Here is a 17,749-nt window from a genome sequence, read left to right as displayed (position 1 = left end):
ATTTTCTACTTTCAAAAAACTTACAGTTCAGTGCTGGAGAGGGGGTGTGAGTTGATTTTTATTTTTATTTATGTTTATTTTTTTGCTGAAGCAATTACTTTGCAATCACAGAAGAGAGGCATCTAGCCTGCCCAGGAATAGAGTCCAGGGAAGGCTTCATGAACTGGTGGTTCAAAATTCACTTCTTTCCTAACTTGAGCATGCCCGCGACGAGCTGGGTCCTGTGATCAGTGTGGAAACAGAGTGGTAGAGCAGGGAGATTCTCTATCCTGAAAGAGCTTAAAGACTAGCGAAGGAAGTCAAGTCAATAGGCAATTAAGAGAAACACAAGACACAATCCCAACCCAGAATGAACCAACTTATTTCCCATCGGTTCTCTGCTGGCCCTCAACTGATGCATTCGCCTTGCTTTGGCATTTCTGTGTAAAGTTTTGGAACATCACACATGTAGAGGGAGTCTGTCTGTGTGAAAAACCAGAGAAGGATGTTTCAGGAAGACAGACCAGAATGAGCAAAGGGAACTGTTCAACAAACAACGATATTGTGACCATGCAGCAGCTTGTTGCATGTCGGGCTGAGCTGGAGACTTAGGTGAATGTAATCTCGTTCTAGACTAAATTGATCTCGCTTATATTGTTGTTATCCGGACCCTTGAGTACTTACTGATAGAGGAAGACTGTATGAGCTTCTAGATAGAAGGCATGGCTTTCACTCAAATTTTAAAGAGTCTGTAACAACAACAAAAATCTAAGAAGCATTTCCCTGTGAAAATCAGGAATGAAAACAACCATTGTTTTATACGGGAGGCTAGTGAGTCAAGGTGATCCATCCAAGGTCACATAGCTTGAAAGAATAAATCTAGGACATCAGCTCAGGCCTTCTGCCCCTGTGCCCCTTTCCCACACCCCCACAGCCTCACTCCACCGCAAGGGGCTACTGTGACTCTGGATGGCTCAAACAAGGGAGGTGGCTTCCTACCACTCGCATAGGTGCCCCTTCTTCCTAATTCAGTCGTCCCTTATGGCAGCATTTCCATGTGCTGGGCATTGCGCTGGGAGAGAATATTCTCTCCTTTTCTTTCTCTACCACCCTTCCTTTCTCTCTTCCTTCCCTCAAATATTTATTGAGCTTCAAAGCTACAAAAAGGGCTGAGGGACAAAAAGAAGTTACTGTTACTCTTAAAGGACAGAAATACACACAGAAGTTATGATATAGTGGGACATACATCACAGGAGAGAAATGTACCCTGGCCACGGGAGCCAGGGGAATGTTGCCACCAAGGAGGAAGACCTTGGTAACAAAAAGGAAAGGAAGAAAGAAGAGCCCCTCATCCCTCACCCCCCCACTCCCCCAAGCTATTCTCAGGTGCCCTAAGGCAACTCAGACACAGCAGTGTTCTTGCTCATGTTGTCAGTGGTTTCCGGGCAGGCCGGACACCCAGTCCTATAGTCCTCACTGGGCAGAGTATTTGAGCACGAGTGACCTGACACTGGGCTGAAACCATGCTTTGGGGCTCACAGGAAGAATGAGTTCTCCATGTATTGCACAGAGCTGAAGGCCAGCCCAGCACCCTGCGCCTCAGCACCCAAGTCAGATAAGGATGAGCCCCCAGCAGCTCAGTGAATGTCAGCTGGAGGCCCTTCCCTCTTCCGCCACTATGCTCACTTGACCGCCGAGCAGACATTTCTTTTTTTTTTTTTTAAAGATTTTATTTATTTATTTGACAGAGACAGCCAGCGAGAGAGGGAACACAAGCAGGGGGAGTGGGAGAGGAAGAAGCAGGCTCCTAGCGGAGGAGCCTGATGTGGGGCTTGATCCCAGAACGCCAGGATCACGCCCTGAGCTGAAGGCAGACACTTAACGACTGAGCCACCCAGGCGCCCCCGAGCAGACATTTCTTACCTCCTTGCCGTCTACAGACTCAGGATCCATGAAAACTGCATATGCTCTTTTTGGTCCCTTAGTGACTCTAGGATGTGTATAAAGTCAAAAAGGTGTATCTTTTACCTTTTAATCTTGTTCATAAATATTTATCAGGAGTCGATAGAGAGAACAGACTATCCTAAGAGAAATGGTGATTTACTGCTGATGGAAGTGTTGTTATTAACGACATTTAGAGCTTCCCAGGCTATGAACCAGTAACACACGTAGCTGCCCAACAAAACCATTTGCGGAGCCTGATACTGACGTAGAGCAGACAATGTTTCACTGCCACGCAGAGGGGAGACCCTTACCTGCTTTCTCTCCTGTCTTACAGGTAAAACAGAAAGCAAAGATGCTTTTTACTTTGTGGGGATGTTTCGCATCACCAACATTGAGTTTCTTCCTGAATACCGACAAAAGGAGTCCAGGGAATTTCTGTCAGTGGCACGGACTGTGCAGCAAGTGGTGAGGTGATGGGGGGGTGCGGGGGGGGAGGGTTTTGTGAAAGGCTGGGAGAGTGGGGTCGGGGTCAGGGGATGAGGGGTTAGGATGGCGGGGTCACAAGTGTCACAGGTGAGCAGGGAGGATGAAGGAAGAAGTCAGAGGGAAACATGGGATTTAGCTCCTGTTGGCTGTAATTGCTTTACAGAATTGCTAATTAATTCAATTTAATTTATTTGTTTACTCATGTATTTTATTTATTGCTGAAAGTAAAAGCAAATAGCTCTCTGAGCTCCAGTTTTTCTCATCTGTAAGATAAAGGAATTGTATCACGTGATCTTTAAAATGCCTTCCAGAACTAAAGTTACAATCATAGTGATTGATTCTGGGAGCTGTACACATTTATCTCAACCTCAACACACTGGAATCTCTTTACTTTTTTAAAAATTCTCTTTATAAAACTAATATGTATTTAGCTATAAAAATTATAAAATTCAGAAAATTACAAAAAAGGAACATTAAAATTTTCTTTAATATCATCTCCAGAGATAGAGTCCCTTTTTATTCTGGGCCACATAGGCATAGAGGACAGCACAATATTGGAATATTAGTAGATATTCAGTTTTATAATCTGAATGTTTCTATGCAAGTAAATATTCTTTTAAAAATGTAAGTTTTAACAGCTACAAAGTTAGCTAATTCCTTTTTAAAAATTTTTTAAATTTAAATTCAATTTAGTTAACATACTGGATATTATTAGTTTCAGGGGTAGAATTTAGGGATTCATCAGTTGCATATAACACCCAGTGCTCATCACATCAAATGCCTCCTTGATGCCCATCACCCAGTTATCCCATCCCCCCCACCTCCCCTTCAGCAGCCCTCACTTCGTTCCCCATAGTTCAGAGTCTCATGATTTGTTTCCCTCTCTGATTTTATCTTATTTTATTTTTCCTTCCCCTATGTTTATCTGTTTTGTATCTTAAATTCCACATATGAGTGAAATCATATGGTGTTTGTCTTTCTCTGGCTGACTTATTGCGCTCAGCCTAATAACCTCTAGTTCCATCCCGTTCTTGCAAATGGCACAGCCAATCCTTTTTATTGGATATTTGCTACACAAAAAGTAGCAAAAGTGCTACATAGCTACACAAAAGCGCTACATAGATTGTGTATCTCTGTGATTACTTCCTTAGCCGATCCCCTAAAAGTATATAAAAATATCTGTTCATGGCTCTTGGTACATATCACCAACTAGAAACTTCTGCCAATTTGTAGTGCACAGTAATGGAGTAATGTCACTCCTGTGACAGGCGCCCTGCCGTGTAGACTGCGGATAGGCTGTGTGTGAGAGAGGACAAGCTAGAACAATGGCGGGCACAGCGACAAGAAAGAAAGAAAGAAAGAAAGAAAGAAAGAAAGAAAGAAAGAAAGAAAGAAAGAAAGAAAGAAAGAAAGAAAAGAAAGAAAGAAAGAGAGAGGGAGAGAGAGAGAGAGAGAGAGAAAGAAAGAAAGAAAGAAAGAAAGAAAGAAAGAAAGAAAGAAAAAGGGATGGAAGGAAGGAAGAGGGAGAGAGAGAAAGAAAGAAGAAAGGAGAGATGGAGGGAAAGAGAAAGAGGAGAAAGAAAAAGAGAAAGAAAAAGAAAAAAAAAAGCGGGGGCTCAGCCGTTTTAGGTAACATGTTCCGTGTTGCATAGTCAGGTGGGTGATTTTGCCTTTAGGTAGGAAGGGGAACACAGGAGGAGGAGATTCGGCAGAGACTCAGTTTGGCTTTGAGATTCGGCAGAGACTCAGTTTGGCTTTAGAAATGCTATGGAAGGGCAAAGAAGGTAAATTCAAATAGCTCTCCTTTGGATCAAACTCTCCTTACAAGGGCTGGGTGTTTCTCTTGAGACTGCGTGGGAGGAGGGGGGTTGGTAGACCTGGCGGAGGGCGCCGCCTGCCCCCTAGTGGCTAGTAGGGCAATGTGTCCATAAGAATATAAACTTGCCAGGCTGCGCATTGATAGAAAAGTGGTTGGGTCAAGTACTTTGAAAATGTACTTAAAGGAGTTTGATTTATTAATTGTGGAGAAAATTAACCTTTGGAGTAGGCAGAATACAGAAGTTAAACTTGATTAGGGTGTCTCAAGACAGCGAGGAATGAATGACGGTAACTGATTATTCTTCAAAGAGAACACAGAGTAAGTAACCGAAGACTCGAGGCTTCAGCCAGGGCCCTGCTTTCTGCTTGCTAGCTGTCGGGCTTTGCACCTACGTATGCTAGGTACTGTGAGACGAAGCCAAGCTTGAAAGACTCAGACACCTCCTTTTTTTTTTTTTTTTCCAGGTAAACCTGGTTTATACAACATCTGCCTTCTCTAAATTTTACAAGCAGTCTGTCGTTGCAGATGTCAGGTAATACATGTCCCTTGCTTTGGGACTTCTGTGTTTACTGCTGTAAATTCCTCTCAAGGCTGTGGAAGGGCTCAGATAGGACCATTCTCCAGCAACTTCCTGGAGGTGGCTTTGGGTTAATACTTTTTTAGCACAACGGGTGACCCATCTCTGCCCTGCTGTCATGCTACGTTTTTCTCTTCATCTGCCAAAGCCTGCCCTCTCCCCACAGCTGGGATCCTGGGCCCCCGGTATTGTTACTGCTGGGCAAAATGGCCACAAACATGACTAGCATTGGGTGGGGGTAAAACCAAACTACAGTATTTCTCAAAATATGTTCAGCCAAAAATTGGTCACGGGAGATTTTCTGAGAAAAAAAAAGGATCTCATGGTCAAATAATTTTTATTAAAATTTATTTTATGAGTTTTTAATGGATTCATTTTATTAAAACGTATTTTTTAAATTGTGTGCCATGTTCCCCCACCTCCAGTGTCTCTGCAGAGACTCACAATTCACTTTGACATACCAAAGGCAATAAGAAGTCTGGGAGTAGAGCAATTTGTTTACTTTCTCTTTCCTGCATTATTTACCATAGAACACTCCAGGTTTGTTTTTCATAAAACATGACAGTATTTGTGCCCTTAGAGCTCTTGCTCCAGGGTTTGGCTAAACACCAAGTTGGACTGGATTCCTGGATTTGCTACTTATTAGCCATATGATTTTCAGTCGTAGTTGGCCTTGACTTCCTTTTCTGTAAAGCTAGAATAATAGGACCTTCCTTCTAAGATTAAGTGGGATCAAGCGGAATTGAGCACTGTGTCTGGACAAGGCAAAGTATCAAAAATCAGAGTTGTTGTTATTTGTAATAGCAGTGAATGATTGATATCCGTAAAAATAGTATATTCTCCAGGGAGATGCAACAATACACGAATGATTCTAGATGTGAACCCAACACAGGAAGACACATACTATGATGCTTTCCCTTCCCAACCCCCACAATAGGAGTCAATGACTTCTTAAAGAAGGGATTTTGGAAGTTGAAGGATGTCCTCACTGGCCTTACCTTGAATCATTCAGTTGGGTCACTGGTTTTCTATGAGAGTCCACTTCCTAAGATACACACGTGAACATCCCTCTTTTTTTTTTTTTTCTATAGCAGCAACAACAAAGGTGGCCTCCTTGTCCACTTTTGGATTGTGTTTGTCATGCCACATGCCAAGGGTCATATCTTCTGTGAGGACTGCGTGGCCGCCATTTTGAAGGACTCCATCCAGACGAGCATCATAAACCGAACCTCTGTGGGGAGCTTGCAGGGCCTGGCTGTAGACATGGACTCTGTGGTACTAAATGGTGATTGTTGGGTAATTCTCCTTCATGCATTCCTTCCTGCAGCACTCCTGATACTGCCATTAAACTTAGTCAATATTGTAATGAAGTATTCTCTTCTGCAATCCCAGTAAAACAAGATTAGCTGAGGACATTGATAAAGGAAGTTGCTAAATGTTATATACAATAATTGGACAAGAGAAGTGGGTGCAAAATACATATGAAATTGAATTTGTTCAAGTGTCCCCTGCCCTATATTTAATTCAGCTTCACGAATCTTCAAACTAAGGCTCCAAGTCCTGAAGAAGAAGGAATTTTACTGAGGCTTATCTTGTCTTTTCCCTTGTCCAGACCCAACGCACCTATGTTATAGAGTGTTACCCAGTGTTCCACAATGGCCTGCTGAATAGCCCCGCCAATATGCTATCTCATCATTTGATCTGCCAGTAAAATACTTTAATTGTGTGACCCCAAAATTATGCTTTCTCTCTTGATTTAAATCATACACACACACACACACACACACACATATATAAATCATCGGCATCTGTCTATCCATCTATCTATCCATCTGCCAGGCATGTAATGTAGTAGTATGTGGCTGATAAGTGTTGCTAAATGAATGAATGAAATACCTCTAGTGAAAAAGTCGGCACCACAAATACTATTTCAGATCTGGGACTAATTATTATTATATTTGTTTTGTTGCTTTTTACCTTTAAAGATGTTTAAAATGTGTCACTAAGGACAATTTCAAGCATCAAGAAAAGTAAAGAGAGTGCGATCATGAACTCTCATGCATCCTTTTACTCAACTGCAACAACTATGAACTCACGGCCCTCCCACTTCTCTCGAAATACATAAACAACTCCCCCTACCCTCCCTGGATTATTTTAAAGCAAATCCCAGATAGGATGAATTGCTTTTAAAGGACTGAAAGGAATTTTTACTAAACAAAATTCTAACAAAGTGAAATGTTGGAACTGACCGTCTCTTTTCCATGTGTTTTTTCGATGCAGCTGGGCTTCGGTCAGATTACTCTTCAACCATAGGTTCTGGTAAAGTATGACATGCGGCTTCTTCTACGCTGTCTCCAAATCAGTATCCTTTTTGGCTATAGTTTTATTTTCAAATAATGGTATTTGTTAGTGCTCTCTCAGTTGCCTGTGACAGAAATACACTCGAACTGGCTTAAGCCCAGAAGAAACGTGATCGGCTCTTATAACTGGGACATATTATGGAATGTATTGGTTTCAGGCATGTTTGGGGCCAGGTTGTAAAATAAAATATCATCAGGACTCTGCATCTGTGCTTTTCCCTGTCGAAGCTTCATCGAGGGTATTTTTCTCATGTGGTCTCATGAATGACAACTGGTAGATTCAAGCTTATAATTTATCAGTAGCAGCAATAGTAGGAAAAAAAAGGCCACACAAATTTCCAGAATTTTTGCAGAAGTCGTGGGGCTGAACTTAGTGTCTCAGATTGGCTGGCCTGCCCATTTATGAACCAGCTTCTTTTACTCTGATTGGCCAGTCTGGGTCATGTGCCCATCTCTGGACCTAGAGGTAAGTTTAACCCCGACCAAATCATACAGGCAGGGTAGGGATAGCTTCTCAAAGTAAAGACTTGGTGTTATTACCAGAAGAGAGCGGAGTAGACTCCGGGCTGGCAAAACAGCAGCTGTCCTCCTCATGAACTCTTTGCTCTTTACGCTTTATAAAGATGTCTAGAAAAGTCATTCCTAAAACAAAAGTGCTGTCTCCACAGACAAAGGCTGCTCTCAGCACTTGTATGCGGATCGCCTGTCTCTCCGCTACCCTCTGGAGATTTCTGCAACCTCAGGGCTGCTGCTGTGCCACTTCAAGCTGGTGGCCATCGTGGGCTATCTGATCCGTCTCTCGATAGAGTCCGTCCAGATTGAAGCTGACAACTGTGTCACGGACTCTCTGACCATTTACGACTCCCTCTTGCCAATCCGGAGCGCCATCTTGTATAGGTACTGGGATTTGCGAGTGAAGACTTTTTTACAGTGTCTCTCTTGGGCAGTATCTCATTTCCCTTAGACTTTTAAAACTATTTTTGTGTGCGCTCATGCGTTCAAAGACTGACCCATGCCTTACTTAGTATCCCCTGTACTAACCAGAGCCTATCACACAGAACGTTTGTTTTTTTACTTATAGCATACGAGGGTCCAAATCAGTATAGCAGGAACTTCAGACGGTATTTCTGAAATCTCACTGACTTTTTTTTTTTTTAAGATTTTATTTATTTATTTGACAGAGAGAGAGACAGCCAGTGAGAGAGGGAACACAAGCAGGGGGAGTGGGAGAGGAAGAAGCAGGCTCCCAGCGGAGGAGCCCGATGCAGGACTCAATCCCAGGACTCTGGGATCACGCCCTGAGGTGAAGGCAGACGCTTAACGCCTGAGCCACCCAGGCGCCCCTGAAATCTCGCTGACTTTTTTGTTTGATTTTACTTTTGTTGCAACTGCAACAAAATTTTGTTTAATTTTGTTTCATTAGACTGTGAGAATAAATATTCTGATGATTGCATACCATTAGTAAAACAATTAAAAATTTCCCCCTTATTATATAGATAACACAGTGTTCATTGTGACAGTGAACAGAGAAAGACAAGATCAATATTTCACAATCGCATTACCTAGAACAAATGTCTGCTATGTTTTTGCATAAATATTTTCATTCCTATATAGATATGTAATTACACACACACACATATACACATACCCTAGTATTTTTTACTTACTGATAGATATCTTTTTGTGAGTGCTTACTCTCTTGATGATTTAATAATGATAGTTGTACTTTATTAAAAATGTAGTCTTTGTTATGCACTATGCTAAAAAGGCACATGAATTACTAATTATTTTTTAACAGTGCTTATGTATGTATGTAACTGTTTTACCTATGTTTGTATAGTTTGGTGATGAATATGCATATGCTAGAAATTTCAACAGTATGTAATGGTTGCAGTGAAAAGGAAGTTGATCCCTGGCTCCCATTCCTCAGTCATTATTTTTGTTTCTTTTCATCCTTCCAGACATACTTTGCTATTATCACACTTAATCCTCACCCCAATGCCATGAGGAGTACTCTTGTTACTACCACCGTTTCATAGTAGGGGAGCTGGCATTCATGAAAATTAGTTACTTGACTGCCCAGGCTCTTTCAGCCAGTTAAGTGATGGAACTGAGTTTTAAACCCAGTTTTCTTGACGCCAGAGCTCGGGACCGTAGCCATTTCAATAGTTGCCTATGCCTTGCTTGCTCTCAAGGCAGGTTCAGTGACAGCCATCCGGAGTTCTTCGATAGTTACTGGGCAAAAGTTTCTGTACCTTTATCAGCTCCCCTCCGTGGTGCCCTGGGGCAGATGAAGATCTGGCTGGCAGAGTGTGACTCACAAGAACTGTGTGGATGGCCTGGGAAATGGGTGGAATTAGTGGTGGAGGGAGGCTCACTGCTCAAGAACCTATTATTCATAGGCTTTTGTTTTGTTGTCTGGTTTCAGAATTTGTGAACCCACAAGAACAGTAATGTCCTTTGTCTCCACAAATAATCTCATGTTGGTGTCATTTAAGTCTCCTCACATACGAAGGCTATCAGGAATCCGGGCATTTTTCGAGGTCATTCCAGAAGAAAGTAAGTCTTTCTTAATAGAAAAAAGTCACCTTGAAAAATATCTATTGTGATATACTCCAGTCTTATCTCTCCTGAGGCTGTGTGGTAATACCAGTCCTATTAGTCAGGGACCTTGGCTCAGGGTTCGGTCAGAGGAGAGAGATCGTACTATTTAAACAGAGAATTTAATGTGAGAACTGTTAACTCGGCATAAAGGTGTCAGCTAGGTCACTCAAAAGGCAGAAGGAACACTGTAAGGTGTTCTGGGTGTAATACATGTAGGAAGCAACTACTCCCCCCGCCCCGTAAGGGGGACAAAGGAAAGTGGCGGCAATGCTGACAATTTAGAGTGTGGAGGGGGGATCTGTGGACTAAAACTCAGACCTCCGGCGGCGGGAGGAGGGGATGTTGCTACTCGGCTGGTGCACATGTCTCCGAGTTCAGAGGCGGGTGTTCACGGACTTGGGACCCAGACCTTCCAGGAGGGGGTGCCAGACAGCCGGGGCTGGCATCTTTGAGGAAGATGCAATGAAGTGGAAGTTGGGAAAATTGCTAACAGGATTCAACTCTGCTACAGGAAGAAAGAGTAGCTGCGCCGAAGGGGGGCGGGCAGGGGAGGGCCGGAGGCGGGGTGAGAGAGAATGGGGGGGAGGGAGAGTAAGAATCCTTGCTGCGGTGGCTTTCCCAGGAAGAGGAAAGGAAACACGCAAGAAGCCCTGTTCTTCCTCCTCCAGTCTTCGAGGTTCCCTGTAGCGCCCCCTATTGGCAGGGCCTGTCAGGGAGCCAAGTGGCAAAGGTTCCCCAAGTCCTCACAGAACAGAGAAGGAAGGGTGCGTTGGGAGCTGGGTGATAATAGCCCGGTACCTAGCACACCACAGTGGCTGTCTTTCGTGAATTCTAGCTCATAGCAGTGCGTGTGAATGCCATCCTAATAAGTGCGCGGGAAGCAAAACCCAGAGATCTAATGGGTTTTCCTAGGTCGGAGAGCGAGCAAAAAGGGACCTAGCTCCCTTTCATTCTTCTCTTTTTGACTTGGGTTGATGAAGTAAAACAAAACAAAACAAAAAGAGCCTTCACTGAAACTCTAGTTTTTTTGTGTTATTTGTTGCCTTGTAACCGGTCAACTCTTACAGGTCACGTCTTGGTAACTTCTTTACGAGAACTGACAAGGCCAAAAGGATCAGAATGAGAGATGGGTGAGGAGGGCAGTGGATTTGGCTTAAGTTAGATGGTCATAGCTTCACAGGTCCACCTACATTTTAAGGCAGTGGCTTATTTTGATGGATTTTTTTTTCTGTCAAATTATTACAAAACTAAATGTAAAATTGATTTATTGAACCAAATTGAACTAGCTATTTGACGTGTTATTGGGTTGAAAATTATCTCTAACTCCAAAGATTAAAAAAAATGATTAGCTCAGAAATACTGCTGTGGAATTTGTGAACAAACATTTATTGGGGCAGGTTCTATATGCCAGGAATGATTCCAGGTGTTAGGGAAAGCAGCAAACAAAATCGATAAAAATCACTACTCTCAAGGAAATTGTATTTTAGCAGAAAGATGACCCTACAGTAAGAACAGATGTTTAGATTGCTTTATATAAACAGAACAATATGTTATGTAAATTGGGTGTATTTCTTTCAACAACAAATAAACACTCATTTGAACAAATAAGCTCAGAAGATTTAAAAATATATTTAAACTATGTTTTTAAAGAGAGTAATAGCATCCTATAGATCTGTAGTCAAAATGTGATCCGAAAACAAATATAGAATTTAAATAAGAAGCTTAGCTATATATCTATAGGATACTATTTCTTTTTGGAAAAACTAGTTTAAATTTCACAAAAGTATATAAGTTTGTTGATCAAGGAGTGTGTGCTTGTAGTTAAAGAAATGTATGCGGTGCATTTCCCATAGTCTCACGACTGTGAATCATTGTGTGTTACTGGATATTTTTTTCAGAATGTGAAAACACAGTATTGGTCAAAGAAATCACTGGCTTTGAAGGGAAAATTTCAAGTCCATATTACCCAAGCTACTATCCTCCGAAATGCAAGTGTACCTGGAAATTTCAGGTAGCGTAGTTTTACCACTGCTTTAGAAAAATATTGTTATCTTATGTTTAGTAGCAATCTATTTTTAATTACCTTTATTTTTTACTACAAAAAGAATGTTAATTTTATAATATCTAAACCTTAATCAAATACATTACCTGGAACATGAAAGGTCCTTGTCCTTTCAACCCTGTGCCCATAAATTAACTGTTCTTTGCAGATGGGCTTATTTTTCCAACTGTTATTTTGTTTGGTTGTACCAAAAAATGCAAAGATACTATTAGGGACTCAAACACCTTATTATTTTACTCTGATAGAGCTCACTTATCCATTTTTAATTATTTCACTATCAGCATTATTGTAAGAATAATAAAGAAGTAATAAACTGAATTAGGCAATGTATATTTCAGTTATATAAGCAAACCAAATTTTGTAAATTTATATAAAATATATACATCTCCGTCTGAACCTTAACAGAGTTCCTTTTTATTTTTCCTTTAAAATTTTAGTCTATAACTGTTTTTCTTTCTCCAACTGTAGTGTCCTGTGAAGGGCAAAGGGCAAGGCTCCTTCAGCCTGTATGTATAAACCCATTTTTGTGAGGCATAGAAACTAGATGTAAGTGGCAAGCAGTTCAGGGTTTGCATTCATTCACCATGTTGCTATTAAATGCCGACTATATGTCTGGGCGTATTCTAGACACTGGGATCCATGATATCTGACACACATGCACAAAAGCTCTGCTCTCACGGAGCTTACCGTACAGCAGGGGGAGACAGGCGACAAACGAACACACTATGTGCAGTATGGTACATGGTGGGACAGTGCTATGGAGAAGACTAAAGCAGGGAAGGAGGCTCCGGAGCTCGGTGGGTGATCCGGAGTACGAAGCATGGGATGTCAGGAATTTGTTACCTTAAGTAGCACGGCCAGGGGAAGCCTCGCTGACAAGCGGACATTTGCATAGAAACCTGAGAGAGATGGGGAAACTAACCCTATGCATGCCCAGAATTGGAGTGTTGCAGGCAAAGGAACAGCGGAGGCAAGGCCCTGAGGCAGGTGCATGCTTGCTGCATGTGTCATTTGTACATAAAGTTAAATATTTTTAATAATTTTACTATACCCAAATGTGTACTTAGTGTCAATGTCCTGATGGCATACATCCTTACATTATTTTTTCATCATTGTTGCAAACATTTCCAAAATAATGAAAACCCAAAGGTTTTGGACTCTTGCTCACCACCAGATTCTTAAGGCCTCAGGGCAGCAGAATCTCTGTGTCTCAGGTGACTTCAGCAGTTGGGGAAGGAAAAAGAGGGACAGCAATCTGTCTCTTCCGTCTCTGCAAAAAGTAGGTGTATATTCTTTAGGACATCCAGAACAAGAAAAGCCATTCCCAAATGCTTGAAGTTCAAATGTTTGAAGTTCCTTGGAGGTAAAATGAACATTGATTCCATGATAACCCATAAGACCTAATGAGAAGATTCCTAAACATTGTTCTAGTCAGGATGTAAATAAGAATATCAGATTCTGTCTCACTGCAGGTCAAGTGTTAGAAATGCTGAGTAAAAAGAACTCTTTATAAAGAAAAAAGCATGCCACTGAGGGAGTGGAGAATGGGAGAGGGAAGACAGGAAATACTGGGGACAGAGTTTGGTTGATGACACCATTTCCCAAAGGTCAAGGTTGGTCCTCCTCAGTGTGGACATTAAATAAAGCTGTTCCTTTCTCGGATGGCTTTGAACAGCCACCTAAAATTTCGTGATGGCATGTTTCCGCTTATGGAAATCATGTAAAAAAAATAATGTCACCGGTAAAATAGCTTTGAATTTATTACAACAACTGAGAAGAATGACTTAAGTGACAAAAGTATTGACTCAAGTCATGATAAAACCTTTTATACACATGAGTTGATTTCTTTCATCCTCAATCCTTCTTAGTGCCTGGTCTGATTTCCAAATGTAACTGCAGAGCGATCAATCCCTCTTGCAGACTCCCTTTCAGCTGAGTTTTTAAGGTCTCATTTATCTGAGAAGGACTAACTCCCGCTCCAACTTCAAATTCCTGTGATTTTTTTCTCCCAAGAATAAACAAATGTTTATTGAATGTCAGTTTCAGGCGCATGACCATAGGGAACACTCAGTAGCAAGGTAGTCCTTGCTCTTTCCGAGCTTACAGATTGCAGGGGAAGAAGGTGTGGCGAAACAAGAGAAAGTGAAAAAGAGTATTGAGGCTTATAACATGTCACCTCCATTTGTTTCAGGCACACACATTTTTATTTGCTCTTAAAGCATACCTCGGATATAGGAGAGAGACGTCTTGTCACATTTTAGAGATAAGGAAATAGAGCTGGGGCAAGCCATTGGTCAGAGGCTACTCAAATAAAAAGTGACCTAGGCAGCATTCAAAAGAATCATGCCGCCCTCCGTAAGCAAGTTCGGCACCCCCCTCCTTTTCTGGGTTCCTAAAGATGTTCAGTTTCCCTATGTTTCATAACAATCGCTTAGTTGAATATTTGCCTCCCTCTCTCTTCCTTCTTTTTGTTTTCCGACTAATATATTTTGCTATGGGATCTTAGAAGAGAAACAGGGAGTGGGGTTTTGAATTGTTTTATCACAGGTGTCATCAGCCTAGCACCCACCAATTCAGGTGTATCCGACCCAAGCAGAGATTACTGTGGCCCGTGTCAATTCACCTCCTCGCATCACTTAGGAAATAGGTGGGATTCCCCAGAGAGGAGTCCCTCTTCCCTGCTTCTGTGGCAAACTTCTAACCACTGAAGTTTCCAGTGCCTGTTGTAGGTGGGTTGAGCTGTATATACATAACCACTGGTGAGAGGTGACAAGCTTAAAGCGTGTCCTGCATCCTGTTGCTACCACCGACTAGAGAAATATGTCAACACAGCAGGTCCAGATCTGGAGAAACCCTCCCCTTACTCAGTAAACATGCCCAAAGCAAAGGCAGGGGTTGGGCATTGGGAACTGAGAACACAGGACGTAGAAGGAAATAGCATACTTGGCGGTTTTTCATTTTTGTCCATTTGTTGAACAAAACAGCTCACAATGCTTGGTGGACCTGCCCCTCGTGACCCCGCTGGTCAAGCTGACTAATATCAGTAGAGCCTCTTGGCCAATCTGGACACAAATGTAGATTTGTGTGCAAATCTGTGTCAGTAGAATCTGGTGTGCAAAGGAACTTAATTCTTTTCACTTTGGAGAGGCTTCGTAGATGGGTCGGTGATGCATTTAAATCGATTTTACTTTGGAGTGATGGAACAGTGAAAATGCCATGTTAGTTTCCTATGGAGAATTGCATTGGAATATGTCCTTACGCTGTAAAATTACAGTGATTACTCAAGGTATTTACTATCGGTTTGCATATTTTCTTCTTTTTTTTAATGTGAAGAAAAACTCAGATAACACGACTGGGGAAAAAAATTGACGTGTGCCCTCAGGAACCCCTGGTTTTTATTGAACCTAAGACGATCCCATTCCTCTTGAGCCCTCACTGCCCATTTCCAGGCGCCATGATGCACTATGGAGCCAGGAAAGACCACCATGTGGCCTTCAGGGAAATGCAGGGTAACCTTGGGCATGTGATTTATTTTTGGTTAGTTTTGATTTCTTCTGTAACATAGGACTCATACTACCTTTTTAACTGTGTTGTCGTGATGTTTAAATGAGATACATAAAGAGCCTGATTCATTCTTTCTCAAAGATAAGTTGAGGGAGGAGGGCTACTATATTTAGTACATGTTAGAAAGAAGTACATACACACAACAAAGAAATTGTAGCATCAAATATGATGACATCTCTAAAAAAACCAAGTAGCAGAGCAATAAAAATCAATGGGTAAAATCCATCTCTTAAACCAAAAAGACAACAGAATTGAATCACAAAGTATTACCTATAACTTAATTGTATATTATTTACAAAAGATGGCAGAATAAAAAGTGATTTAGCTGAAAGCAAAGGATGGGAATATCATACCAGACATTATAAACAGAAAGAAAGTAGGGTTCAGAACCTTAGCACGAGACAACATGGAAATCAACATTAGGGCAACAACACTGGGTGAGAAACAGAAGGTGATCTGTAATGATAATGAGGGCAATCCACGTGAACTTCTGTGATAATTATTTACTTACCAAAGGACGTTAACATTAATACTCTTAAATCAAAATCTATAGCACATTCAAAGAGAAATGGTCAATGCTTAACTAAGAGATTTTAGTTCTTTTCCGTTGGTTCCTGACAGAGATAGTGGGGAGAATAACTACAGCTAGGAAGGATATTAAACCACACAGATAATGAGTTTGGCTATATACTAACGTACATACATACATACATACATTACCCTTTTCTTTCAAATGACCTTGGAGCATTCACAAATTCGATCACATCAAAATCCTTAATAAATAAAAACATTAAAAAGCAATACAGGTGACAAATAATCTCTTATCTAATTAGTATAGAATTAGAAAACTAGAGAGTGGGTAAACAAAAGTTCCACTCTCTGGAAATGTGTAAACTCTCTCTAAATAATTCCTGGATCAGAGTGAAAATTAAAACGAAAATCGGGACATAGCAAACATAATGTATGTGTATGTCATACAGTGTTGTAAACAGCTCAGCTGTGTGTGTGTGTGTGTGTGTGAGCGTGCACACACGTGCTCTCACGTGGGCGTGTGCAGTACGGACAGCCTCTTCTCTTGTTGGATCCTGTCGGAGCAGACCTAGGAGTGACTCAGTAACTGGCCTCAGGAACACCCAGGTTGACTATGAGGAGGATGCTGATTCATTTCTCCTTTATCTAAATAATCTGAATAATGCTTTAAATAAACAATGTCATTATTGTCACTGAAGGAGAAAACTGTGTGTCCTCATTAACAAGGGGGTGTTTTCAAGTTCATTTACAAGGAGGAAACCGACACCCGGAGATAATCTAATGTGTCCCATGTCACCCAGCTCACTCAAACTGGGGCCTAACAGTGGCTCTCTGAGCACTGGGCCACCCACTTCCCTCTCTATTATGCTCTCCTCCTTCTAGTTTGTTGGGGAAGGGGGGTTTGGGTCTACCCCACCAAAGGCCATAGGGCACAAAGAATAAATTGCCCTGAGAACAGCAAGTCAAGGGAATGAGTTCTGAGTGAGGAATCAGCCCGAAACATGTCCTTCAACTGAAACATTTTTCTAACTTATGTTTGTTTTTCACAGACTTCCCTATCAACCCTTGGCGTAGCACTGAAATTCCATAACTATTCAATAACCAAGAAGAGTGTGAAAGGCTGTGACCACGGATGGTGGGAAATTAATGAGCACATGTAAGTGGGTTCCAGATGGAAAGAATCTGATGAAAGGCCTGACCCAGAGGTTCAAAGCCTGGGATTCCTTGTCCCCAAAGAGTTTGTACTTTACTGTTTACAGATAGGGAAATCGAAGGATACAGGGGTTAAAGAACTTGCTCAAGGTCACTCAGCTCCTACGTGATTAAGCCAGGATTCAAATTCCTGTCTTAAGGGCTCCCAAGGCCTTGCTGCCCCACTGCTCTTTGCTACTGGGCTATGGGCGTGTACACCCTACGCTTTACAAAAATAGTTTGGTAGATAAAGTCTTTCAAACCGCGGAGCCCTGGAGGAAATAGTAAATTGGAGTCCTGGTGATAGGAAAGGTAGAAACCATTAGCCAATTCTTTGCGGGAGGGGAGGCTGGATTGGCCCGGCTGTAGCCTGAGGCTGGGACGTGGGTTGAGGCTGATCAGAGAAATCTAGACGACTGAGCTTCCTGAACTGACCTAGGAGCACCTCGCTCTCACCTTTTATTTGTCCTTTGGTGGTTGTTATTGTTTAATTGCTTCTGAAGCTGTAATCGATATTGTATTAAAAAATATAGAATGTTCTGTCTTTGCAGCAGAATAGCTTCTAAGTTTACTGTGAGGTAAGCTTTTTTTGTGTGAATTTAGCCTAAGGGATCTGCCAGCTAATTCTGTGC

The 17,749-nt window shown here is 41.7% G+C and overlaps 1 protein-coding gene across 1 annotated transcript in view; it reads left to right on the top strand.

Annotated features, from left to right (window-relative positions):
- Positions 1–2,257: 2,257 nt before the first annotated feature.
- TMPRSS7 (transmembrane serine protease 7) overlaps positions 2,258–17,749 on the top strand; it is a 31,600-nt gene continuing 16,108 nt past the window's right edge. Inside the window, exons 1-8 of the mRNA XM_045785627.2 lie at positions 2,258–2,388; positions 4,693–4,760; positions 5,897–6,090; positions 7,086–7,124; positions 7,834–8,062; positions 9,594–9,724; positions 11,668–11,780; positions 16,976–17,082. Coding sequence (XP_045641583.2) covers positions 2,296–2,388; positions 4,693–4,760; positions 5,897–6,090; positions 7,086–7,124; positions 7,834–8,062; positions 9,594–9,724; positions 11,668–11,780; positions 16,976–17,082 — 974 coding nt within the window. The 5' untranslated portion in view covers positions 2,258–2,295. The remainder of the gene's footprint in view (positions 2,389–4,692; positions 4,761–5,896; positions 6,091–7,085; positions 7,125–7,833; positions 8,063–9,593; positions 9,725–11,667; positions 11,781–16,975; positions 17,083–17,749) is intronic.

Source organism: Ursus americanus, chromosome 4 (genome assembly GCF_024610735.1).
Source record: "Ursus americanus isolate L20-20 chromosome 4, mUrsAme1.1.p, whole genome shotgun sequence".
NCBI lineage: Eukaryota > Metazoa > Chordata > Mammalia > Carnivora > Ursidae > Ursus > Ursus americanus.
This window is presented reverse-complemented; position numbering and strand designations above follow the sequence as displayed.